The sequence below is a fragment of the Gobio gobio genome (genome assembly GCF_949357685.1).
Source record: "Gobio gobio genome assembly, chromosome: 2".
NCBI classification, from domain to species: Eukaryota; Metazoa; Chordata; class Actinopteri; order Cypriniformes; family Gobionidae; genus Gobio; species Gobio gobio.
In genome coordinates, this window is record NC_137098.1 from 24,129,307 (window position 1) to 24,156,072 (window position 26,766).

General features: G+C 38.9%; 1 protein-coding gene across 2 annotated transcripts in view; it reads right to left on the bottom strand.

The window, feature by feature from the left end:
- Positions 1–24,462, bottom strand: part of trmt44 (tRNA methyltransferase 44 homolog) — a 141,896-nt gene extending 117,434 nt beyond the window's left edge. For both annotated transcript variants that reach the window (XM_079810958.1, XM_079810959.1), the window contains exons 1-5: positions 24,021–24,462; positions 23,828–23,942; positions 22,809–23,028; positions 6,084–6,152; positions 5,736–5,843 (exon numbers count right to left, since the gene is read on the bottom strand). In XM_079810958.1, coding sequence (XP_079667084.1) covers positions 5,736–5,843; positions 6,084–6,152; positions 22,809–23,028; positions 23,828–23,942; positions 24,021–24,360 — 852 coding nt within the window. In that variant the 5' untranslated portion in view covers positions 24,361–24,462. The remainder of the gene's footprint in view (positions 1–5,735; positions 5,844–6,083; positions 6,153–22,808; positions 23,029–23,827; positions 23,943–24,020) is intronic.
- Between the last annotated feature and the right edge of the window lie 2,304 nt (positions 24,463–26,766).

Sequence of the window (26,766 nt, forward strand, 5' to 3'; positions counted from 1 at the left end):
TGTCATTTGTTTACTTCCTTGCTACAACGTACAATTAACAATACGAACTATTACAGGAAAACACATCGACGAAAAATAAATCATACTTACAGGTTGTGGCCCGTAAACAGCTTCTGTTTTTAAATCCATCTTTCAGGAAAACCCGTTGTGTGAATCCTGCATTGAACTCGTGAAGATTGTGGAAGCTTTTCTCCGTGAAATGTGCAGCACAGAGAGTGGGATTTGGGTAACAATTATGAGGGTGTTTTGTTATGAGTAAGAAAATGTAAATGAGCATTAAGTTTAAAGTTGCAGAAGATAAACATGCTTTACATTTAGTCATTGAGGTATAGGGCTGGGCAATATGGAGCAAAAAATATATCTCGATATACGATATATATCTCGATATCTTTACAGGAAAAATAACCCCCCAAAAACTACTGCAAAAACAAATATGCCAAACACCACAAAGTCTTTTTTTTTATTGAAGTGCAAAGAGGTAGGCAGTTCATGTAGGAACAAAGTAGGGATGCAACAATACAGTTAGTCCACGGTTCAATACGGTTCTTTTTACCACGGTTTTCGGTTCGGTTCTGATGGCTAGTCGCATCCGATTTTTGCTATTCTATTCTTAGCCAAACAGCAAGAGCTTAAGGAGGAAAAAATACTATTTTTTTATTGCAATACTCTTTCTTTATTTTACTTAAAAGACTTGAAAAACCTTACTTAAACTTAAAACTTTACTTTTAAAAAACCTTGTACACATTCCTAGTGTACTGTATAATATAAAATAAATATATATTTATAAAGATTTACACTGGCAGCTCAGAGCTGTACAGCAGCATATTAGTATGAAATTGAATTAATAAATGTAAAAATAAAACACTACATAGACTTCCCTATAAAATATACATTGATTCTTATTAAAGCTACTGTATTCGTTTTTCAGTCAAGAGCCGTGAGTGATTTTGTCTTTGTCTTTTGTTATTTTATTAACCACTAAAGGAATAGTTCACTCAAAAATGAAAATTCTGTCATTGATTACTCACGCTCAAGTTGTTTTAAACCTGAATAAAGTTCTTTCTTCTGTTGGACATAACATATTTTGAAGAATATTGGAAACCAAACAGTTGCTGGTCCCCATTGTAGGAAATAATAATATGGATGTCAATCGCTACTATCAGCTGTCTGTGTTCAACAGAAGAAATTAATACAGGTTTGGAACAACATTAGAGTGAGTAAATAATGACATCATTTTAGAGTGAACTGTGCCTTTAAGGACAAGCGGCAGCGTGTTCACTGGCTGCCCTGCTGTCAATTTAAGACTTTCACGCATCTAATATACAAACACACGCCGATTTTACTTTCACTTTAGACATAACCGACTGTGTTTATGTTAACCTTGTGTGTATTTGACAGTATTAGCGCAGTAAGATTTAGTCCAGTAATCACTTGTTTGACAGGCTTTTAGTGCGCGCGCTCGGGAAAGCGCATGGTGCCCTACGCGCAAGGCTTTAAAACGCATGCAAATAATGAATTTTCATTAAAAAATAAAAACTCAAATCAAGGGCATAGTAAGTAACCTTCTCCAGCAAGCAAGCTGCTCTCTCTCCATAGTGTACAGTCGCAGGAGTTCGTGTCTCTCAAAGTAATGCCGCCTAGGTAAACTGTATCTTGGATCAAGTGTTTGAGAACCAACTGTCGGCATTCATGGCAGTAGACATCTGTCTGCTGTTCGTCCGACGCCTTAACCGAAGTATCTCCATATTGAGAATGAGGAGATGTCGTCACGACACCGCGCCCCGCCCCCAAATATCACGGCATCCTCCCCCTTCCGCCATTTTGGGGGTATGCCCGCCAGGTAATGGATTCGGACAAAAACTGGAGAAGAGATATTCTGATGATTACATAGTTTTCCAAACTCAACTGAACATGAAGTTTTAATCCATCAAAGCCAATCTGAGAAAGCAGCGGCTGGTAAACGTATGCCATTATTTCACCACAGGGTGTCAGTCATGGTCTAAACTAATGATCGCGATGCTGAAGTGTGAGACACTTGATGAATACGAACCTTTATTTATTTGTATTAAACATGTTGATCACTATTCTGTCATTTTTCATTGTCAGTCATTTTACTGTATGTTATAAACATGTTTATGCCCAAAACGCTTAATTAATATTCAAAGTAGGCCTAGTTGACTGTAATTTTCCTCTACTGTGTGCATCACTGTTTAAGATTAATTTAATATTTAACATTGTTAACGTTACATTCATTTAAGGCACGTACCGAGCATTCATTCTACTTAAGAAGGCTGGAATAAAAGCACCAGCGCACACAAACGATCATTTTAATTTTTAGTCAAATTCATTTAAAAATTTAAACTCAACAAGTATAAAATATGATCAGTAAGAGAAAAACACTGCTAATGAGGACGAGCACTGGACTGCTGCAGGATAGTGGGGAGATATTTATTTATTATTCAAAATGCACAGGAAATATATTATAGAAACATTTCAGTGCAAGGTGGTAAAGAGTTCGGAGTTCCGCCGTGGCAGCTCGTATGGGTCAACGTTTTTGATATCAGCTTCTCTAAATACCTCAGCTTGGCGCTGGTAGTAAGTTTCTCCATCTTCTTCTCCATTTCTTCTAAGTTTTCTCGTAATTTATCCGCTTAAACGCCGCGATGATAATTCCTCGAGCCGTCTTTCCTGCTCTGATCTCTGTATCGCTCTTACAATGTTGCCCCTGGCAACCGATAGCGTAGGATCCCAAAAGGGTGGACGGGCTCAGACTCCGCCCAATTTGTCACGTGACAGCAAGCGACCATGACATATCTCCTCATTCTCAATAATGGAGCCAGTTGTTTTTAAGACGAGTTCTGTAGCCTCCGAGCTGGTTGCGGACACCGCCATGACAACACGCGAGGGGAGGGGGAACAAAAGCAAGGAGGTGGGGAGCGAGCACAGCACAGAGAAGGCAAACAAGCAAAGTGGCGGAATCAGAATTAAATATAAACAATATATTCATATATACGATATGTCAAAATCCATATCGTGTTTAAAAAATATCTCAATATATTTTGAATATCGAGATATCGCCCACCCCTATTGTGGTAATGTGTTCCAGTAGTATGCATTCCTAATGTGTGTCTATTTAGTTCATGTTCACTTTAAGAGCGCATGGTTCTAAATGTCCTATTACGCGACCCGTAGTTTGGGGAAGTAAACACTCACACACACTTCATGCACGTTTCAGCAGTTTGTTCAAGGCTGTTAATCCATTGCATTTCATCGTATCTGTCGACTCCTTGTGTCTGGCTTAGCATCGTCGGTATGTATACCTTGTTTTTGTGAGAGTGTCTAGAATAGGGATGAAACGATTACCGGTTTCACGATAAACCACGGTAAAATTTAGTGACGGTTAGTAATATCGTATAAAATTTAATTATCATTAAAACCGCGTGAGATTATCACGATTTTAAAACTCGCGGTAAATGTTGTCCAGTCAGCGTCAGTCTGGCGCAGCACCGCTGTTTTCTGAATGAGAAGAAATGGCAGAAGGCAGTGACAGCGCCGGGAGATTTTTCAGATATCTAAAAGGACCAAATCTGAGGCGTTGTCATATTTTGGCTTTTACAAAAGTCCTGAGGGAAACTCAATCGAAGATGATCACCCTGTCTGCAGAACATGCCAGAATAAAGTCGCTGTAATGGGGGAAACACTTCAAAACTACGAACGCAAGGCAAGTGGACTTTGACCTGAATACCAAAACTACGTCTGGGAAATAATTACGTGAAGCGAACGAACAAGTTCAGACAAGACTAGGGTGACATTTAAGGGATAATAATCAGGGTTTGCCATTAACAACCGCCGTTTGCGGGTGTAAATTAACGTTATTTCGGCTGCACATTAGCCACTCTGCTGTTAAACTTATTATAGTCTTCTCAAAAGCCATCTGTTATAATCGCGTTGCGCATTATAACCAATCACACGTGTTTATATTGAGTTATGAATGCAATGTCTCATAATCAGAGGCGTTCAGATTATCCGGAATTTTGTTCAGAGCGCGCGCCGCTCACACGCTGAAATCTACACTAAAAGCAGAGATGTGTGTGATGTACACAAGAGATTCATTCATCATACAGAGGTTGACTGTTTTTGTTCTATTTCAGCAGCGAAAATAGTTTCAAACAAACACAGCAGAACCACAGCGCATCTGATGTGACTGGCATAAAGTTGGTGAATTTAGGGACCGTCTCTAAAGTTACACACAACATTGGTAACGTTATACACGTTTGAAACTTTAATAGCATTTGAAGAGAATGACAGTCATAAAACTGACTTTAAAGTGATCATCTAGGTGTCAGGTATGATGCAGACATTTTGATATTTAATAAAAAACTAAACTGTCAAATCATATGGAAATATGGATATGCATTATTTCTCTAGGATACTGTTTGGGCTCTTACACAAAACATGCTAGATTTAAATGCATCATTGCTGAACACTGATGAGAATATTGCTTGAGAATATATTTACAGAGATAATATTAGAGATTATATTTACGAGAAATTATTATTATTTATGCGTTGCTATTGACGACGGCCATTATAAGGAAGAAAATCCCACAGAATCTTGCTTAAAAAAGTGCATAGAGCTGCTTTAGTTTGTTTGTTAATTTTCAAATATAAAACTTGAACAAAACCGTGATAATATTGGTAACCGTGATAATTTGGGTCACTATAATCGTGATGTTAAATTTCCATACCGTTTCATCCCTAGTCTAGAAGTATTCATTATGTTTATAATACTTTTAAATTTATAAAGTATAATTTGAGGATGGTTTGCATGTACTTCGGCAACGCGAATGTTAGCTCAGGTGTGTCGTTTGTTAATGACCAGATCGTTGTTTTCATTTATTTCTTCTCATATAATAGTGCTAAAGTGAGTCCTATCAAAATGCAACTGTAATAGTGTAAATCAGCATTTATTCATGTGGAGTTGAGGTTGGATTAAATTGGCATGTCGCTAATTTGTCCTTGCTCTTTTGTATGTTGCAGTTTCACCTTTTCTCTGTAACGCCAATAAACCTGTGGAACTAAGAATTAATCTTCAGAGTCTTGCTGTGGGGAAAAAGTTTAGCTGGCCGTCAATATATTAAGTAGACATATCGAGGATGGCACAGAGGGACCGAATGAAAAATAAATTTTAACCATTGCCCTAACTCATTACCCTAATCCCTAACTCCCCCGTCCCTAGGAAGGCTAAACAAAGTGGACGTGCAATCCGGATGAAAATAGCAGCGTTTCGTCGGGATTGCGACAACAACACTCCAGCTTAATAACTATACCGCAACAACTCTTCCCTACAGCAATACAAAATGGCCTCGCCCCCCTTATTTAATATTCTCGGAGGAGGGGTTTATGTAAATATTGGGGCTGGTGATGTCAACAACCCTGGAGGAATGTCTGTAGTCCCTACCGGCCGTTTGCTGTAGTCCTTAGAAATTGATTTCTTTAAAAGCAAATATCTCCCTTTGCTTTAAACTTTGAACGTTGCAACTTTGCAGATGTTGTTTATGCTCAAACAGCAACATTACACACTAGCTAAAGTTAGAAAAGTGAAATCGTGTTTTACCACCCCTTTAACAAATAAAAATTGTTCCACTGGGGGAGTTGCATGGGTGATTTACAGGAATGAAACATGGTCTATGATGTAGTAATTCAACACTGCAGCAGATGTATTAGTTAACCTACCCCTTCGTTGTTTAAAATGTGAACCAAGAGGCCATTTCCACAGCCGAGATCCACAAAGGACTGTTTGTTTGTTGTACCGTTTTCAGCACGCTCTTCACCCCACAAGACCTGCAACAGTAACCAAGAGACAGTGTTCATAAGGTTTTTATTAGATGTTCATGACTCCATCCATTTGTTTAACAAACACGATATACATTTTCAAAGATTTTTATATATAATGTCTGTCAGTTATTAAATATTAATATCTTAATGATATAGTCCTATGTATTCACTAAATATTGAGGTGAAATGTAATTACTCAATTCTAAAAATAGATAATTTGCATAAACAATCAATAGTCCAACCTACCAACAGATACGTAGCAATGGCAACATCTTCAAACACAAACTTCTCTGGATCAGTAACTTCAGGCCAAACCTGAAAAATTAAAAGCTTCATCTCATGTCTAAACTGCAGACATGTAATACTTGAAAACAAAGCAAACAACCAACACATTTTAGTGATAGTATATGAGACTAGATTTGCACAAAAAAAAAAAAAACGTCTCCTGAATACTCCACATTTTATTGTTTGGACAAACTGATCATCTCACCCGACAAGTAGTCGTGCTGCTTTAATAAACATTTTTTCTTTTTTTGATAGCACCATACAGTGTTCACTTCACACTTCATAAATTATCTTATTTATAGTTGAAGTTTTGATAGGAAAAAGTATTTTAATATTATAAAATGATACAGATTACAGGTAAGAATCATGCAGTAAAGTCAAAAGATGACGGTTCCAGATAACTGAACTAAGCAGTGGGGCAGATGCATTATTTTGTGATTTTACTGGCTTGAATAACTTGATCTGTACTGTATGGCACTATTAACAAAAGCCGTGTTTCCACCGCTGGAACTTTCCCCCGGAACTAGGAACTTTGGGGGGGAACTCGGTGTGTTTCGACCGCAGGAACCAGGGTCTAAATGAAGTTCCGGGTAAATATTTCCCCCTCCAAACGGCCCTGCTTGCGAGGTGGTACTTTTCAAAAGTTCGCGAACTTTCGGGGGTGGAACTTGGGCGCTGAACATGCTGATTGGTTGAGCTCTCGCAGCATTTTTTTTTCCACCGCCATATTTACAAGTCTTTTGCTAGGTGGGTTCTGCGTTCAGTAAATATGTTCTTTGCAGCAATGGAGTTAAACAAAAAATTTGACCGATGGACCGACGACGAGGTTCAGGCTTTATTGAGCATATATGCGGAGGAGGACATCCAGCGGGAACTGGAAACGGCAACCCGCAATGGAAAGGTATACCTGAAGATATCGACTCGGTTCCAGTCACACTGGAAAACAGTGCAGAGAGAAGTTGAAGAAATTAAGACAAGATTACAAGAAATTAAAGGATCATAACAACCGGAGCGGTTCCGACCGGCGTATCAACAAGTGGTATGACCGCCTGGGCGCGTTGTTGGGACACAGACCATCCTTTTCTGGTGCAGCGGTAACAAAAGACTCGGCTAGTGCGTTGTTGGAAACCATCCAGGAATCCGAGTGGGTTGAAGGTAAATATCTCATCTTGTATCATCTATTAAACTCGTTGCAGTGTTTAAACACGTTGCAGTAACTTTTTTTTTTTTCAGCGTGTTTCCCCCGCGGTCACCAGTACGTTAGCCCTCGTCCCGTGTCTCCTGCCGAAACACACACACGCCGAGGTATAAAGCTGACAAAAATGTGTATATATTTAAAAACTGATGTGTAATCCTTAATGGTTTTGAGTAGTTTTGTTGTTTTTAATTGTAAACTTAAATTGCCCATGATAAAAATTGCACACTGGGCATTGTTCAAGCTGGGCAAACAATTGTTCATTATTTGTAGTGAAAACACTTTAAATAATTAATTGATGGTTTCTATTGTTTCATGGTTGCCTTGTGTATTAATTTCCATGTGTTTCTGTGCAATTTTTCTACTTAGAGAAAAGGAAAAGGGGACTGTGACTTTTCTTGATGCACTGAGGGACATGGAGGATGCTAACCGGGCCGTCCTGCAGCATGGACAAGAACTGACCAATATATGCAGCTGTTACTTGAGAGCCAGGCCGAGGAGAGATGAGGAGGCAAGAGTTGGCATTACTGCAGTCGGAAGCTGAAGAAAGCAGACGGCAGCAGAGGGACTTTTTCAGACTGGGTTTCTGTGTGTTCTTGGACAGTTTGTCCAGTCGTTCAAGAAGTAGCCACAATGACCAGCCGCTTGAATGAAGCATTTGCACAACCACATTTGTACTTAATATATTGTACGTGTTGGCACAGCTCTTGGACAGGTTACTGAAAAATACACTTTTTTTATATTGTTGTTTTCACATTTTATATTTTCATTTTATTGTTCTAGTAATTTATTTGTCTTTGCACACTTTTATTTTAATTTTGTAAGAACTAATCTGTCTAAAATAAAGTCAAATGTGTAAAATGTCACTGTCTTTTTAATTACCACATTCTAACTATATAACCACTTTCTAATTGTATTCATATAGTGTTGGAAGCTAATAAAAGGGCTGCTGCTTGCAAGTCTTTCTGAATATGCACATAAACATATCTAGAAAACCCAAATATTATATTTTTAAATGTATAACTATGTGAATGTAGTATAATAACTTTTAACCACAACTTAAGTGAAGCCATAAGTGTGGTCCTGCTTCATTTCAAATTTGAGGAAGAAGTCTCTAAAATTATGCATTTAATGAAGCATATTGTAATACTAGTCATGTGATTTTTTTTTTGTTTTTTGTGAATGTTAAGAGATGTTATTGTGATAAAAAATAAAATACTTAGTCTAGTACCTAATCTTTCAACCGCTTAATTCAGTCTATTGTTTTCATTCAATTAACTTTTCACACATCTGTCATGAATGACTGAAACCTCATTATCCTTTTATAGAAAATATTTTGTTTTGGAATTGAGCTATTACAACACATTCAGATTTTGGATTGCCCATCATCCCATTTTGCATTAAAATGGTCAAACCAGGTGAAAGTGCACGTTTAAATAAGCAGTGTTGGTAATGTGTATACCAGCAAAAGCAGCGCTGCTTGCATCTCCTCCACTTGTTATTGTTGCAGACAGTATCGCGCAAAAGTGATTACTGTCCGTCGGTGACTGGGAGGAGCAGTCGCGCGCATTCCCACGTCACCTGACTAATTTGCCTAATCTCCCCGGTACTTTAGACCGCGGTGGAAACGCAGATTGTAGCAGGTCTGGGGGAGAAAAAGTTCCTGGGAAAAAAGTTCCTGGTACAAATAGTTCCGGGTAATTTCGGTGGAAACGCGGCTAAAGTCCACCCCCACCATTTTTTGGTTCAATTTTCACATCACATTCTACACAACATACCAAACAATACAAAACGATACCAGACAATGAATAAGGGTCTTATCTAGCGAAACGATCGGTCATTTAAAAAAATTAGTTAAAAAGTTTACGTTTTATAAGCACAAATGCTCGCCTTGCTCTGTTCTGTGATGTGCGTTCATGACATCACGTAATACGCAATTACGTACTGAGTCAGTGTTTACAAGTTGAACGTGCACATACTAAGTCAAACGAAAAGAAAAAGTCAAAGAAAAACTCCATCTCATCTTCTCCTCGAAGTTCAAAATCGTCCGACATCATTGGTTTACCTTTTAACTCCCTTTTTTGTAAACAGCGTTTGACTTGGGGTGTACTCTCACTAGGCACTCGAGCGCATTTCACCCCCAAAGCCCGGTTCGTTTGACTGGTGTGAGCGCTCCGTTCCGTGCCCTGGCTCAGTTCGTTTAGCCGGCCCTGGCCTGCTTGGAAGCGATGGGTACGAGCACGGTTTGGTTGGGCTCGAGTGGGGTTCACATGCAGTGCGAGCGCTAACCGTGCCAGAGCACGGAACAGCTGTGTCATTATGACAGCAAACACCAAATTATTACTACTTGGATACACTTTTCGGTTAAATCATCAAGTATATCTAGGTTTATAACGGTCCTGGTTCTCACCTTATTGATGAACATGAATTGTAGTTTGTGAGTAAAGGCTGCAAACTCCTCCTTAAAAGTCAACTGCCTCCGTAATAATCTTCTGATACGTGCAGTACAGTCATGTGAAAATCGCTGCGTGGCATAAATTATAAATCTATTAGGCAGTCTATTAGTGAAAGCACTTTTCTTCATGTCTTCTTCAAAACGAAAAGTTGCATCGTGAATGACGCAATCGTACTCCGGCCCGGTACGTTAAGTGCAATGTGAGTGCAGGCGAGCGGGGGAGTGGGATGAGGGGACAATCGCGCTTGGGCAAGGTACAAGCTTGTACTGTCTATGGGCACAAGCCAACAGTGCCTAGTGTGAGTACACGTGCACGTTCAACTTGGAAACACTGACTCGGTACGTAATTGCGTATTACGTAACGTCACAAAAGTGCATTACAGAACAGAGCAAGGCGAGCATTTGTGCTTATAAAACTTTTTTTTAAATTTTTTTATGACTGATCGCTAGATAAGATCCTTATTCATCATCTGGTATCGTTTAAAGCCCTTTGAAGCTGCACTGAAACTGTTATTTGGACCTTAAACCGTTCGGAGCCCATTGAAGTCCATTATATAGAGAAAAATCCTGGAATGTTCTCATCAAAAACCTTAATTTCTTTAGGGGACATCTTGGATGAAATGGGGGCTAGTATTTATCAGCAAAAGTTTATTTAAAAGTGAATTAATCCTTTAACAGTTTCTCACGAGATTATCAGTTTTGCAGGTATTCTTTGTTGCATCCAGCTGAACTCATTCCAGAATGTGTATACCAAATTACACTGAAAAAACAAGTGTTCAACCATTTAGATCTCTAACTTACATATTTAACATTAATTTGAATCCCCATTGCCCAACATTAAATCTTATTCTTAAAAATTATTTTGCAGGGTATATAATTCATAATTTTAAAGTGCACCTCTTTACATTTAGGGTAAACAGGAAATGAAAGGAAATGAAATATACAAGTTCTCTTTACAGGACCTGGGAAACGTTGTAATTAAAAATTCTCCCCCTCTTCCAGCCACTTAGGATCCACCTGGATCGCACATATGCCCATTTTGCCTTTTTAATATAGAATCATCAAAAATGGAATGTAGCTTAATACGTTTTTCTTTCTCTTCTTCTGACATATTAAGTTGACAGCAACATGTATTAATCTCTTGACCTGCATTTTTTTCATGTTTCTGCTCAAGGTCATTGAATATTCTCTTCATTTATGTTTTAAATATTCCCATTTTGTACCTCTGGGCTTCTTTTTTACTTTAAATTACTATTTAAAAAAAACTTTTTTATATGTGTACAGAATTCATTATGATGTCCAATAACCTTTAGTATTAAAAAAAGTATCACTTTGTTCTAAGATTAAGTTGATCACACAATGATCTGTTAAGGGGGCACCTGAAATACTACATTTAGTCACATAACTTGAAAGAATATTAGATTGAAGCCAAAAATAAATTTTCGACCTTGAAGTGGCTTTCAGTTTGAATCATGAGAAGTGTCTGGCTGTGGGGTTTAAGTTTCTCCAAATATCAATTAATACATTGGATAAACAGATCTCTTGAATAATATTGTTATCATGGGAAATATTCAATTTAGAAGGTTGTCTATCCATACATTCATGCTAAAATCACCAATTCAAATATATTCTACCTTAACTACCTTTGAGGTCATTTATAAACTTTTAAATAGGGTCCCTAATAGATCCTTATTCTGGGTACGGACATTATACCCATACATATGAACTAAAATATGTGGTCTAAGTGTAGGACTACTGCAAGCCAATGGCCATCTACATTAGCCTTGTGAGTAATAATTTTGCCTGGGCATTTGTTCATGCATATAGCAACATCTGCAAACCAATTTTAACCATGACTAAATATCATGTCCCCCACTGTTTTTTTTTTTTTTTCAAAAGGCAGCATCTGCAGACTCTGAATGCGTGCGTTTCTTGTGTAAAAAAAAAATTTGAGGTTTGCAAAATTTAAAGGAACACGCTGACTTTTGGGGACTTTAGCTTATTCACTGTATACCCCAGAGTTAGATAAGTCCATACATACCATTGTCATCTCCGTGCGTGCCATAACTCTGTCTGGCGCACCGACCGCTAGCCTAGCTTAGCACAAAGACTGGAGGTAAACGGCTCCATCTAGCCTACTGCTCAATAAGTGACAAAATAACGCCAACATTGTCCTATTTACATGTTGTGATGTGTATTGTTACATCGGCTAGGAACTATACTCTCATTCCTGTGTAATAATCAAGGACTTTGCTGCCGTACCATGGATGCAGCAGGCACAATGATATTAGGCAGCGTCTGAAAATAGTCCCAGCACACTCTCTGTGCAAGCAGGTTGTCACGTTGGTTGCGTAATATCATTGTGCCTGCTGCACCCATGTTGTGCAGACAGGGTGAGCATCGTTGATAAAGTTTCCCTCAGGTCTTTTGTGAAAGCCAAAATATGACCACACCTCAAAATTGGTCCTATTAGAACAGGCTGAAAAATCTCCCGGCATGGTCCCTGCCTTCCGACATTTCTTCTCGTTGACTGGACAGGATTTACAGCGAGTTTTCAAAATCGTGATAATCAAACACAGTTTTAAAGATAATTACATTTTAAATGATATTACTAACCGTCAGTACATTTTATCTTGGTTTATCATGAAACCGCTAATCGTCCTATCCCTATATGCGAAGACACCATCTTCTTTTGTACCTTTCCTCTTCCAATGCACAAACTTTCATATAATTGTTGACTTCAGTCAGTGTATCAATTTGCTTTTCCATCATTTTAATTTTGTTTTTGCATTCTCTTTATTCCTGTGCATTTATTAGGACAGAGATTTGTCAACACTTGCAACCAGCGCACTGTGTTGCTTTATTTGCATGCTCATTTCTTCATGCTGTACATCTATATCTACCTTGGTCCCAAGAGCTTTAAATTGCATTCAGTATAGACTTGGTCGGCATTACTGGGAACGCCCACAAAAACATCATATCCTTTTATGCCATGGAAAAAACAAGCCATTCAAATGAACGCGCATAGACCTTGTTAGATGCTTTATCTTTACTTTTAGTAATGATTACGATTGATTTTTGCTTGGTGCAATGCCGAAAAGTTGCTGTGTGGTGTTCTACACCTACCTTAAGTAAAAAAAAATTAAAAAGTTCTGAAGTTTTATATTGTCAAATAAAAGACAAAGCCGTTCGTCAATTCCGAAAGCCTGTGCATTCCTGTGCAAGTCCATTACAATTAAACATTTGCACTACATGATGCTGGTATTATTGTACAGATTAAAAATAAGAGGAGATTTCATTACTGCAATGGCAAAAGTTTGTTTAACAAAAACGCCAATATAGTCATAGGTTTGTCACAGGACTCGAAAAGCAGTCAACTTCACATTAAAGGTCCCGTTTTTCGTGTTTTTTTGAAGCTTTGATTGTGTTTACAGTGTGCAATATAACATGTGTTCATGTTTCGCATGTAAAAAAACACAGTATTTTTCACACAATTTACTTATCTGTATACTGCTGTTTTCACTGTCCTCAAAACGGCTTGAAAGATTTCCCTGTTCTATGAAGTCCCTCCTTCAGAAATACGTAACGAGTTCTGATTGTGCCAGCGGTTCCCGTGTTGTGATTCGACAGCAGCTTAGGGCACGCAGAGCGCACGTTACCGGAAAGGTCACGCCTCTCACCATAACGGGGATGCATGCGCTCAATGATCTCTAAGTACAGCGTCCCTGGGAAAGCCAAACAAAGGTGACTTGACTCCGGGATGAAAATAACAGCGTCTCGACGACATGGCAACAAACAAACTATACGAACGCAACCGAACGCAACACTTCCTATTCTCCACGCGGGAGCAACAAGACCACGCCCCCTTTTTCGCACGTTCTTGTGGGCGGAGGTTAGTCGACATACTGCTCTACTGACGTAATTAAAGCAGGAAATACCAGGATGTAGTCCTAACCAGCCGTTCGCTGTAGGCTTTGAAAGGGAACTTCTGTTAAATAAAATATCTTGCTTGGCATTGAACTTTGAGCTTTATAATTTTAATTTTACAGGTATTATAAATGCTCTAACAGCAACATTACACACTAACTAAAGTTTGAAAAATGGGATCACGAAGAACAGGACCTTTAAAGCAGTTTTCACACAAGCTATCACACCGTGTGAGGTTATTCATGTACAAAACTAGCCTAGAAATCTAGACGCACCCTAGCGGCAGCAAATCTAATTTGCAGGTTGTGCCAATCACATCGTGTATAGAGTTGGTGGGCGGGCTTAACATAATGACGGCAGAGTTGCGGCGGTTCCACGTGCTACTTGTAAACAAAGAAGCTGGCGAACAGCGGTCTTTCGAATCTGGTTTGGCCACAACTCTGGAAGACTTGGAGTTAAGCTTTTCTTTGAGAAAAGAACAAAGAACGGCACTGAAGTCATTCTTAAGAAAGGATGACAGAAAGGAAAAATAAGATGTGTTCTGAGTTTTGCCGACCGGATAAAGGAAAAATTTAATCTATCAACTAGCTCTGCTTCACCTTCTTCGTTGCTCTGGTTGGTTGTAGCACTATCCTATCGCGTGCAGAGGGAATTTGAAAGACAACCGTTTATCCCGCCCCTCGGATTGAGCCCTGCCAACGGTGAGTTCCCAGACCCAACATCTTGATGTGGGTCTGGCTTGTCAGGCTAGTACAAAACATTCAAAAGTGTTCTTTATTTCATTAAGGGAAGGGTTGGGCTCATGTTTTTGCTTCAATACAAGCTGATATAGTCACATTACATGTACGACACTTAAATGACACTCATCAGAATCAATGCTGCTCCCCCAAATATTACACAACATAAAGCCTACTTCATAAATAATCCAATCTTTCGATGAAGACGGTTGCTATAAAAAAGCAAAAAACTTTGCTATTGTCAGTAATTTTAGAATAGTATTGTGATACTGACATGTAAACTCCAAATTTGCTTTGTAAAATGTAAATGCTGAGCTAATTCATTCATGCATTGCTGTACTAACAAGAAAAACGAATAAATAAACAGATAAAGCTACATGCATTTTAGACGTTTAGATGTCGAAACTTTATCTAAACCTGATGTGTCATTGATGCCAAACAGCTCATCATATAACTGGATTTTAGGCTTTTGACAAATGTTAGTTAAACGTGCCACTGCGGTAAATTAACGTTTGACATCACACACTGCACATTTCATGTTTCTATTCTAGCCCAAACAAATACATGAACGAACACCCTTTGCACTGCACACAGCATATTCAGAAAAACATTTAATAGCGCAAGACAAGCTTTATGATAATTTTAAAACGTTAAATGTACGTAGGCTAATACATACTCTAAATCCATTCAATTCAGGAACACTAAATAAACTTCTTCATCAAAAGACTGGGTGATTTATGAAGTAGGCAAGTAATATTTGTGGGATCAGCATGCATTTTGAAGCGAAAATGACACCTTTGGCCATTGCGTTGGGTTGTTTTTCCAGTCACAGATACTGTATGGACAATACGCCTCTGGTTTTCTATTCATCTTGCTCTGTCAAGTGGCAGAAGTGATTATAAATAGGCTATACTGGGTTAACGCCATGCATTTCCCCCACGTCGACTCCTCCTCCACACCACGAGCTATTACACGACACCTACTATATAAGTCTATAGCCAAATTAGACACTTCATTTTCCTCCCTCTGTCGGTTTTTGGATTTTTTTCCCCTTTTGGGGTTTACTCGGGGTGGTTGGATCAGATTCAGCTCCTCACTCCCTTTTGCGTGAACCTACGGTTGTGTCCATTGTAGGTTCACGCAACAGCTGCAAATTAGTATTTGAACACCTGAGAAAATCAATGTTAATATTTGATAGAGTAGCCTTTGTTTGCAATTACAGAGGTCAAACATTTCCTGTAGGTTTTCACCAGGTTTGCACACACTGCAGGAGGGATTTTGGCCCACTCCTCCACACAGATCTTCTCTAGATCAGTCAGGTTTGTCGCAGAGAAACACAGAGTTTGAGCTCCCTCCAAAGATTCTCTATTGGGTTTAGGTCTGAAGACTGGCTAGGCCACGCCAGAACCTTGATATGCTTCTTACAGAGCCACTCCTTGGTTATCCTGGCTGTGTGCTTTGGGCCATTGTCATGTTGGAAGACCCAGCCTCGACCCATCTTCAATGCTCTAACTGAGGGAAGGAGGTTGTTCCCCAAAATCTCGCAATACATGGCCCCGGTCATCCTCTCCTTGATACAGTGCAGTCGCCCTGTCCCATGTGCAGAAAAACACCCCCAAAGCATGATGCTACCACCCCCATGCTTCACAGTAGGGATGTGTTCTTGGGATGGTACTCATCATTCTTCTTCCTCCAAACACGTTTAGTGGAATTATGACCAAAAAGTTATATTTTGGTCTTATCTGACCACATGACTTTCTCCCATGACTCCTCTGGATCATCCAAATGGTCATTGGAAAACTTAAGACGGGCCTGGACATGTGCTGGTTTAAGCAGGGGAACCTTCCGTGCCATGCATGATTTCAAACCATGACGTCTTAGTGTATTACCAACAGTAACCTTGGAAACGGTGGTCCCAGCTCTTTTCAGGTCATTGACCAGCTCCTCCCGTGTAGTTCTGGGCTGATTTCTCACCTTTCTTAGGATCATTGAGACCCCACGAGGTGAGATCTTGCATGGAGCCCCAGTCTGAGGGAGATTGACAGTCATGTTTAGCTTCTTCCATTTTCTAATGATTGCTCCAACAGTGGACCTTTTTTCACCAAGCTGCTTGGCAATTTCCCCGTAGCCCTTTCCAGCCTTGTGGAGGTGTACAATTTTGTCTCTAGTGTCTTTGGACAGCTCTTTGGTCTTGGCCATGTTAGTAGTTGGATTCTTACTGATTGTATGGGGTGGGCAGGTGTCTTTATGCAGCTAACGACCTCAAACAGGTGGATCTAATTTAGGATAATAAATGGAGTGGAGGTGGACATTTTAAAGGCAGACTAACAGGTCTTTGAGGGTCAGAATTCTAGCTGATAGACAGGTGTTCAAATACTTATGGACATGCACCTACGATGACAATTTCAGACCCCTCCATGATTTCCAAGTGGGAAAACTTGCAAAATAGCAGGGTGTTCAAATACTTATTTTCCTCACTGAATATATAAAGTTGACTTGACCATCATCTTTCTGGAACTGGCTTCACGAAGGTAAGGAACCTCTCGGGTAGAAGACGAACAGGGTGGCCGGCAAGCAGCTGGGAAGCATATAGTCTCAAGGGCGCTGCAGCCATGTGGACGAGCGGACGGAACGTGATTATAGTTTTCTGTTTTGATTGAAAATGGTATCGTGCAAGTCGCCCCAAAGTAAATAACTAATGATTATTTACAACGGAAATGAATCAATCAAAAACTTACTTTAGCTGATGTACAGCCAAAACAATCTCTCTTCCATTAAGTTCCTATTATCACTGTTAAGCTGCTTTGAAACTAATCTATATTGTGAAAAGCGCTTTAAATAAAAGGTGACATGACTCAATCTCAGATGTCGTCACACCCACAAATCACTGGTTGCACATCTGAAGCATAAGGCAAAATAGGAAACACTTCGGGAGTTTCAAAATCGTCATCTGATTGAATTCTACAGGATTTCCGGGAGACACGTGGGGCGTTCTTTAACAGCCTGCCTTGAAACTAAGTGACGCCAAACTCCCTTATGGAAGAAGAAAGCTGTGGTGTTTACAACAATGAAAATTAGCTCTTATCAGCATCAACTAAACGCTGGATTTTTAAAAGTATGTTAAGTTTGTAACGCCATTGTTGCAAGTAGATAAATGCCAATCGATTATCGTATAGACATCAACTTTACATTTTCACGGCCCGCCAAAACATGACACAAAACTAAACAAACTGTCATTGGTTGTGTTACATGTCGGTCAGAAGTCCTCTTGGGTGGTCCTTAGCCAATAAAAGCTGTGATGGAGTCCAGACTTTCTGCCGTCAGTCACAGTAGTATATTGTAGGGAGTTAAAGGATTTTAAACTTTGTCTTTGTATGGGGTGGCAACAGAGAACATTGGTGCATCCTGGCATAAGTGATGTAGGCACTGCTTAAAGGGCATATTGCAGGTAAAAAAAAAAATTCCAAATGAATATATAACATTGTATGAAAATACCATATGAAAAGGTAATGCAGGATTTTAAATGTTTTAAAAGGACATGAGCACAAATTTGCCGTTTCGTTGGCCGTTTGTAAAAAGCGCTTTTTTTCAACATCGCGTCATATTACGTCTCGAGAGGGAGTCGTTCGCCGAGCTCTGCGTTGGCTCAATGCAGAATAGGTTGGTATTCAGTACGAGTCTTTGTATTTTCAGTAGTTTTCCTATTCCAATTTATCATTGTCATGGTAAATTATTGTATCCAGCCTATCAGTTAATCAAGTCCACAGGTTTCCTAGAAAAAAAAGTTAGGAATTCTGCATGGTGGCGTTTTGTGCAGGTGAAGAGACGGGACTTCACTTCTGCATCTGCTTCGAAACACGTGGTGGTGTGTATAGTGCTTTAGACCGGAGGATTATCATCCCGGCGATATGATGGAGTCAAACATTGTTATACTCATGTAAGGCCGGCTACACACTGGCTGCGTGGCATGAGCGTGGCGTTTTCTGTCTTTACACACCAGAAGCGTTGACGCGGCACTGCTGCTGCTGCTAGGTGACATACAGGGAGGGCTATACTTCATGTTAAACATAAATATATAGCCTACTGATACAGCAAAGACCACGTCGGCAGTATTGACGGCAAAATAGGCTACAGAATATTTTGTTCTGTATTGACAGGTTCAATATTTGAAAATCGAGAATATCTTTTTTTTCTTAATTACAATTATATCTGCATTTATGTCAAAACCTAGAGACTTTCAAACATCAAAATGTAATTTATTAATATGTACAAACAGCTTTTCCTATTCTATTTTACCTGGAAACGCTTCCAACACGCTTGTGTGTCGTGAAAAATATGCATCGGTTCTATTTCTAGCATGCCCTTTCACCGCGCGTCACGCAGCCAGTGTGTTGCTTGCCTAAAGGATTATATTAAATTAATAAACATCCACACGCGATGCTTCTTTGCCATCGTGTTTAAATTGATGAATACAAAGTATGTACATTAACACAAATGAATACAGTCTCACTTTTTCGAAAAAAGTTTGGAATCATGTGCTGGTAATGTAAATATTTTATTCATGCCATGTATGTACTAGGGCTGGTCAAATACCATTTTTTGAGCTTCGAAGCTTTGGTAGTAATCAACATCGAATATTCTAAGCTTCTGAGGGAAGGAGCTGAACATATCCTTCTCTCTAATAAAGGCTGGAATCTGGAGAAGCGGTGCGCCTCACGCGGGCAGGGCTTATATGCTCCGCTAACGGGCAATAAACTAGTGATACAAAACACACAGGTCTGTTATGTTCCAGTTTTGATATATTATAGTAGCTAGTAAAAATAATTCTGTTCAGTTATATAACAGACTAACTAGAGCCCTGCATTTCTGCCCCTGGCTTCGGGCCAATTTTCACGTCATACCTCAAACGCGGGCTTTTTCCTTCATTTTATATTTTAGACATTTATTAATTAAAAGAAACAATGAGGTGTGCTGCGCTGGTGGAAACAACAAGAGACCATGACACCACGACTGTCAAGACGGCTCGCACAGTGTTTAGAGTATCATTTACATTTACGCATTTGGCAGACGCTTTTATCCAAAGCGACTTACATTGCATTCAAGATACACATTTTACATTTTGTCAATTCTTGCTTTCCCTGGGAATCGAACCCATGACCTTGGCGTTGCTAGCGCCATGCTCTACTGTTTGAGCTATAGGAAAGCTATAGGAAACCTTCTGCATGGTGGCGTTTTGTGCAGGTGAAGACACGGGACTTCACTTCTGCATCTGCTTCGAAACACGTGGTGGTGTGTATAGTGCTTTAGACCGGAGGATTATCATCCCGGCGATATGATGGAGTCAAACATTGTTATACTCATGTAAGGCCGGCTACACACTGGCTGCGTGGCATGAGCGTGGCGTTTTCTGCCTTTACACACCAGAAGCGTTGACGCAGCACTGCTGCTGCTGCTAGGTGACATACAGGGAGGGCTATACTTCATGTTAAACATAAATATATAGCCTACTGATACAGCAAAGACCACGTCGGCAGTATTAACGGCAAAATAGGCTACAGAATATTTTGTTCTGTATTGACAGGTTCAATATTTGAAAATCGAGAATATCTTTTTTTTCTTAATTACAATTATATCTGCATTTATGTCAAAACCTAGAGACTTTCAAACATCAAAATGTAATTTATTAATATGTACAAACAGCTTTTCCTATTCTATTTTACCTGGAAACGTGTATCACCGCAAATGAGTAAAGCAAGCCAACACGCAAACTACCGAACGTCTTAGATGCTCAAAAACACATTAAAACGAATGAGACTACATGTTCTTACAGTGCTTAGGTCACTTGTTCTGATATTGCGGTCTTTGATCTTGAAATGAGCTGATGAATTTAATGCAGCTCATATCTGTTGCTTTCGTTGACGTGAACTCAACGCAAGAATTGAAGATATATTCATTTTGCGGAGAGGTGTAAGTTAAGACAACCTGCCTGTTTTTTATTTATTTATTTTTGAACACGTTTACTCAAAAAAAAAAAAATTCTATATGGCACTAAAAGTGGTTCAAAAAAGTGATAGTATAGGCTAAACGTTTAAACCAACATTGTGATGCTTGAAGTGTCTTATATCTATGGATTTTATTATAAGCAAGACAAGTCAAGCGTTGATTTAAGAGGATAAATGGATCAAACATGTGTTGTTAACTCACTGTCCACTTGGTCGTTACTTTAAAAAACAAAACCTTTAATTTAATAAACCAAAAAATGCTTTAAACATTTTTCTAAATTAACTTAATAAAGAAACTAAACATAACTAGACTACTTTGACATTAAAAACAAAACTGAACTATTTTAATGGCTGCAACGATGTGTAGGCCTAATAGAGAGGATAAAAAAAAAAAAAAAATTAAATCACGGGACTCGGGTCGATAGTTTTGGTAAGCTCTCGGACACGGCCGGGCTAGGGCCTAGATTTGAGGCCCGTGCAGGGCTCTAAGACTAACTACAATTAAAAAAACTGAACGTGCCACTTGAGCCAAACTAACGGGCGTCTCAGCACATCAGCAGCAGCACTCAGATCATATTCTTCACGAGAGCAAGGAGCTAAATTTCAAGATGATCACGGAATATTTGGTTTCAAAGCGATGTAAAAGCACCTATTTAAGGGAGTTTGTCATTGTACTGTTTTGTTGCTTGTTTTTCATTAAGAATAATAGCTAATGAGCCCACAATTCAAGCAACCCGCCCCTGAATTGGCAAACCGAAAGTAAACGGCGCACGGCTGCATGTGTTCAGCCGCTCAGTGCACAAGCACAGCAATGAGGGAAACGGTGAGGGAAATTTTTTTCACCGCCACATCCCTAACGTGTAAAAAGGATAATATATTTTGATTCTATTATTCCATTTTCCACAATGTCAAACGAACGCAGTTTAACCCAAAATGCAAGCTCAGACATGGCTTCTGCCATATAAGCTCATGCAGTTGTGCGCTCTGCAGCAGGGAACACTAAGAAGAAGAAAATATATTTATTAAGTATAACGAGGCTATTAAAAATGGCTTGGCTATAAGATAATTTAAAAAAGTATTGTATTTTATAGTGATTTTATAGTGTAAACATATCCAAGCACGAATGAGATCCGTTTCGAGCGGGATTGCCAGGTGTTTGCGGAAAAAAACAACAACGAATATTCGAATCACACATTTGAAAATCGAATACCAACGATTGGTATTCGAACGAATATTCGAATATTCTGGTCCAGCCCTAATATGTACATTCAAGTTCACTCAAATACATACTCATAACGTCATATACATCCTCACACTATCGGTGAATCGGCACAAAATAAACCCATAATAAAGAATTAATGAATAAAGGATAAAAACAATAACACTATAGTGTCTGTGGTTCGGCCGCCAGCGGGAGATGTGACGGTCACAGATCCGTCAGAGATGCAGCTCGGAAAAACGTGAACTGTGCACCATGACGTGAGTCTTGTTTTTTTAAACATTTGCTAATTACCAAATCAGTCGTGATGAGAAACCGCTAAAGTTATATCACATAACGTTTAGTGTGGACGGATATTAACGAGTGTGACTTTTCCTGATTGTCAAAGCATTAGTTTCTGTTATTGGTAAGTATCAATACTAGATGACAGCTATTGCCTTATACATGATAATAATCAGTACAGTATTGTAATCTGAGCACAGTGTTCATATCGTTAGCTAGCGTATATATATATCTATTAGCAAACACTGGTCTCTTACTGACACACCTGCCGTTGTTCTCCACTGTTTCTCCTCACACAACAACTCAATTTGTCTCCTCTGATCGTTGTTCTGTCTAATCCTGGCCTGTCCTTAATTGTGTGTCATAATTGTATGGCTTTGGTCTGCCATATGAGTATTAATAAATATTTATAATTTCCTCAGCATCCGAACTGTCATTGCAATCCATTGTTTTCCTATCGCTGAAATTCACCACACTCCCTCTCGTTACGTCACATCCGGTTTTGGCATTTTTAGATGCGGAAGTAAAATTCTCTCACAAAAACGACTCCAAAAGCCTTAATAGCGTATTGATAAGTATATTTTATAGAAAATCTAGTTCCTACATTATTTTTCTATACATTGACTCACTGGAGTCTCGAACCTGCAATATGCCCCTTAAATTGACTGGCTAGAAAATTACTGACAATATCAGAATATTTTCTCACTTAAAATATTTGTGTATCATTTTGGATACAAAGCAAGTTTATAAGTTGACCGTCTCACTGGTGAAATTCTGGTTCTCTCTACAGCCAAATCAGCACTGATGCATGTGGAAAAACACAGTCAAGATTTAACTTAAGATTTACAAAAACAAAATCCCACCCTTACCTTTACTAACGCTTTGTACTTTTCTTTCAGCTGCTGGTAGAGAATACTGTATTTCTCCACAGGTATAAGGGACAGAGTGCTCTTAAACTCACTGGTCTTGCTCTCCCGAGCCCAGCGTGATATTTTAGGTAGGAGTTCAGAACGGAGCCAGGAGAGTTTAGGGTAAGCAACTCCATCATTGTACCACTGCTCAGGCCTCAAAGCATGAAGAGACAATTTCCTGGAAAAGAGTTTTACCACCCCCACAAAAATAAATCACATAAAATCATATTGTTTTCGTATTCTCTCTTAGTCAGCTCTCTAGCTACCGTAAATACACATTCTGCTGCATCTATGTACAGTATTATGACAAGCTAATAAATGGCATGAAAACTACACAACGGTAACACTTTATAAATATACACTAAGTAATAAAGTACTTACAAATAATTTGCAAACTATTAGTTTATAGTTAATTCATAGTGTATTTATTGCAGTATATACTGTACATTGTTAATATATGAATAGGCTATCACCAAAGCTAAACATAAACACTATTAAAAAAAATTCAATGAAATAAATGCTGTCAATACTGAGAATATACTTTGAATATCTAAGAATATCTGAATTTAGCAAAACAATTATCTATAATAATATTTCCTGCATTTACAGACATAATGTAAAATTTGCATTATTACTTGAGCCATTGGCACAACTGCTTTAAAGTTTCATTTAAAGACCTATGAAATTGCTTGACAGGGATTTTTTCTTCTTGTATTGATATATTGAGTGGGAAATATCACGTGATTATCTCTTTAAAACAATCAAACAAAAACAATTAATTCATCACATCTGTCTTTTTTGTTTTGTTCTAAATGTAACCGAGTATCCAAAAATAAGTAAACTTCAATGTACTCATTGGACCGTTTTCACATTTTGAGGTCTTTAATAATCCATTCAAAGACACTGAATGGTTAATCAGTGTGATTAGTGTCAATGTATTTAGTTGTCCATACATGTCCATCCAAGTATATACTCACCATTCATCTGACTTTAACTGCAGCTGGATTTGATAAATATTACTGCTCTTGAGAGTAACCTGTCCCATACCATTCACTTCAAAAGGTATAAATGTCACTGCATTTCCAACACGATCTTAAAAGAAAAGAGAACATTTTAAAACCAACAAGAAAGACAAAATATCCAAAAGGTTAATTTAGTGCTGTATCTCACCTTTAATGATAACCTCTTTGTACAGACCGTCTCCTGTCTTGTTCACTTTGGGAATAATAGTTCTTACTCCAACTGACCAGCGTCCTGCAGTTTCATGCTCCTCATCGATAACATCAGCGTGAAGAAACACAGAAATATCAGCCATCTCAATATTGGGCCCCAGAAGACAAGATAAAACCTGATTTAATTCCACAGTGTCCACGTCCCTGTACTCTGTCTCTGTCACGCCACACAGTCTCTTGTTTACTACATGTGGTTTCTTGATCCAGACGTCAGCAGCGGACCACATGCTCTCTGCACTGCGCTTATCTGTCATGTTTATTTCAGAAGGCTTCGACATGCTTTCGACCTCAGTAACATATATAAAAACTAGAGTTGAGTAATGTCCACTTCACCACGAGTACAAAATAGCTTCTTCTTCTTGATTTTTATGGCGGTTTGCATACAACTTCAAGGTGCACCGCCACCTGCTGGTTAGGAGTGTGGATCAAGATCCAAATACCGGTACCCATGCTGTGTTGTAGCCTACCCATGAGTATAGAAGAATATTAGCCTGGTTAAAACCAGACCATTTAAGTTGTCTGGGTTTTCCCAGGCTAGAAGAATATAGGTACCGGGTACCCTTTAAGGCACTGTTTACCAACAAATGTCTTGCACAGATCCACCGAGTGATAAGAGGATGAAAAAGAAAATCCTTTATAAAGCATAAGAACTCCTTGTGGCACTGCATCAGCAACAATTGCAAACTCTTTTGGAGTAACAGGAATCCCATGCTTTACTAAGAACTCAGAATAATTACAGATTGAACCATTTTGATTAAAAAGTTGAGATACATAGCCTAAATAATACCATTTTTAAACCAACTATCAAAGAAAAGAGATTTATGTTTATACAGTAGGTTCTTATTATTCCAAATTATATATGAGTGAGGTGTAAAATTGTGTTTAAAAATGAGGAACCACGCTAATAACATTTGCCTATGAAAAAGGGATAATTTCATAGGGATTTTAATTGTTATAATTACAGGTTAATAAAAAAATTAAACCACCTAGTTTGGAGAAAATAACATTAGGGATCAGATTCCAGATAGAAGAGGGCTTATTAATACAATTCTTTATCCAATTTATTTTAAAGGTGTTGTTTAAAGTGGTAAAATCAAGAAAGTTTAAACCCCCCTTCTCAACGGTGTTCATAAGTACAGATTTTCGAACCAAATGAGTTTTTTCTTCCAAACAAAGTTGAGGAGCATTGTATATTTAGGGCCCGAGCACCGATGGTGTGAGGACCCTATTGGATTTCGAAAGTTTTTTATTATTCTTCTTCTTCTTCTTCTCCCAAATGAATCGCTTTTTTTGGGGGCCTAAACACGCTCGAAAACTCACAAAACTTTCAAAACTCCAAATTGGCGAAAATTTACGTCTGTTATGGTATTCAGAATTAGGCGTGGCAAAATGGCTCGACAGCGCCACCTAACGTAGTGCCCCTCCCACTACGTTTCACGTACAGCTATGAAATTCGGTATACACATGTAACAGCCCAATACCTACAAAAAAGTCTCTACGTGCAAAATCTGAAAACCAACAGGAAGTCAGATATTTTTAATTTTTTGTTGCAAAATGTGCCATTTCCAGACGTTGTACTTTAACGAACTCCTCCTAGAGATTTAATCAGATCAACATCATATTTGGTCAGTCTAATCTAAAGGCCTTTGCGACGTTAAATTGCGAAGATCTTGAGTTTTCCCTGAAGGGTGTGTCCGTGGCGGCCTCGCAAAATCTGATGTTTCGCCATGAAAAAGGAAGTTGTTGTAACTCGGACATACAATGTCTGATCTGCCCCAAACTTCACATGTTTTATTAGAGTCTTTGCCTGAAGACATCAACATGCCAATATTTAGTGACAGTCATAGCGCCACCTGTGGGCAACAGGAAATGGCATGTTTTACGCTGTGATTAACTCCTCCTAGAGATTTAATCAGATCAACATCATATTTGGTCAGTCTAATCTAAAGGCCTTGGTGATGTTATATTGTGAAGATCTTGAGTTTTCCCTGAAGGGCGTGTCCGTGGCGGCCTGTCAAAGTCTGATGTTTCGCCATGACAGAGGAAGCTGTTGTAAGTCAGGCATACAATGTCCGATCTGCCCCAAACTTCACATGTTTGATAAGAGTCCTGGCCTGAAGACATCTACATATAAGTTTCAGAATTAGGCGTGGCAAAATGGCTCCATAGCGCCACCTACAACATTTCAACTAAGTGCCCCTCCCGCTACGTTTCACGTACAGGTATGAAATTCGGTAGACACATGTAACAGCCCAATACCTACAAGTCTCTTGGTACGAAATCTGAAAACCAACAGGAAGTGAGATATTTTGATTTTTCTTTACTAAATTGTTGCAAATTTTCCCATTTCCAGATGTTGTACTTTAATCAACTCTGCATAGAGATTTAATCAGATCAACATCATATTTGGTCAGTCTAATTTAAAGGCCTTTGCAACGTTAAATTGCAAAGATCTTGAGTTTTCACTGAAGGGCGTGTCCGTGGCGGCCTCGCAAAATCTGATGTTTTGCCATGAAACAGGAAGTTGTTGTAAGTCAGGCATACAATGTCCAACCTGCCACAAACTTCATATGTTTGATAAGAGTCCTGGCCTGAAGACATCTACATATAAGTTTCAGAATTAGGCGTGGCAAAATGGCTCCATAGCGCCACCTACAACATTTCAACTAAGTGCCCCTCCCGCT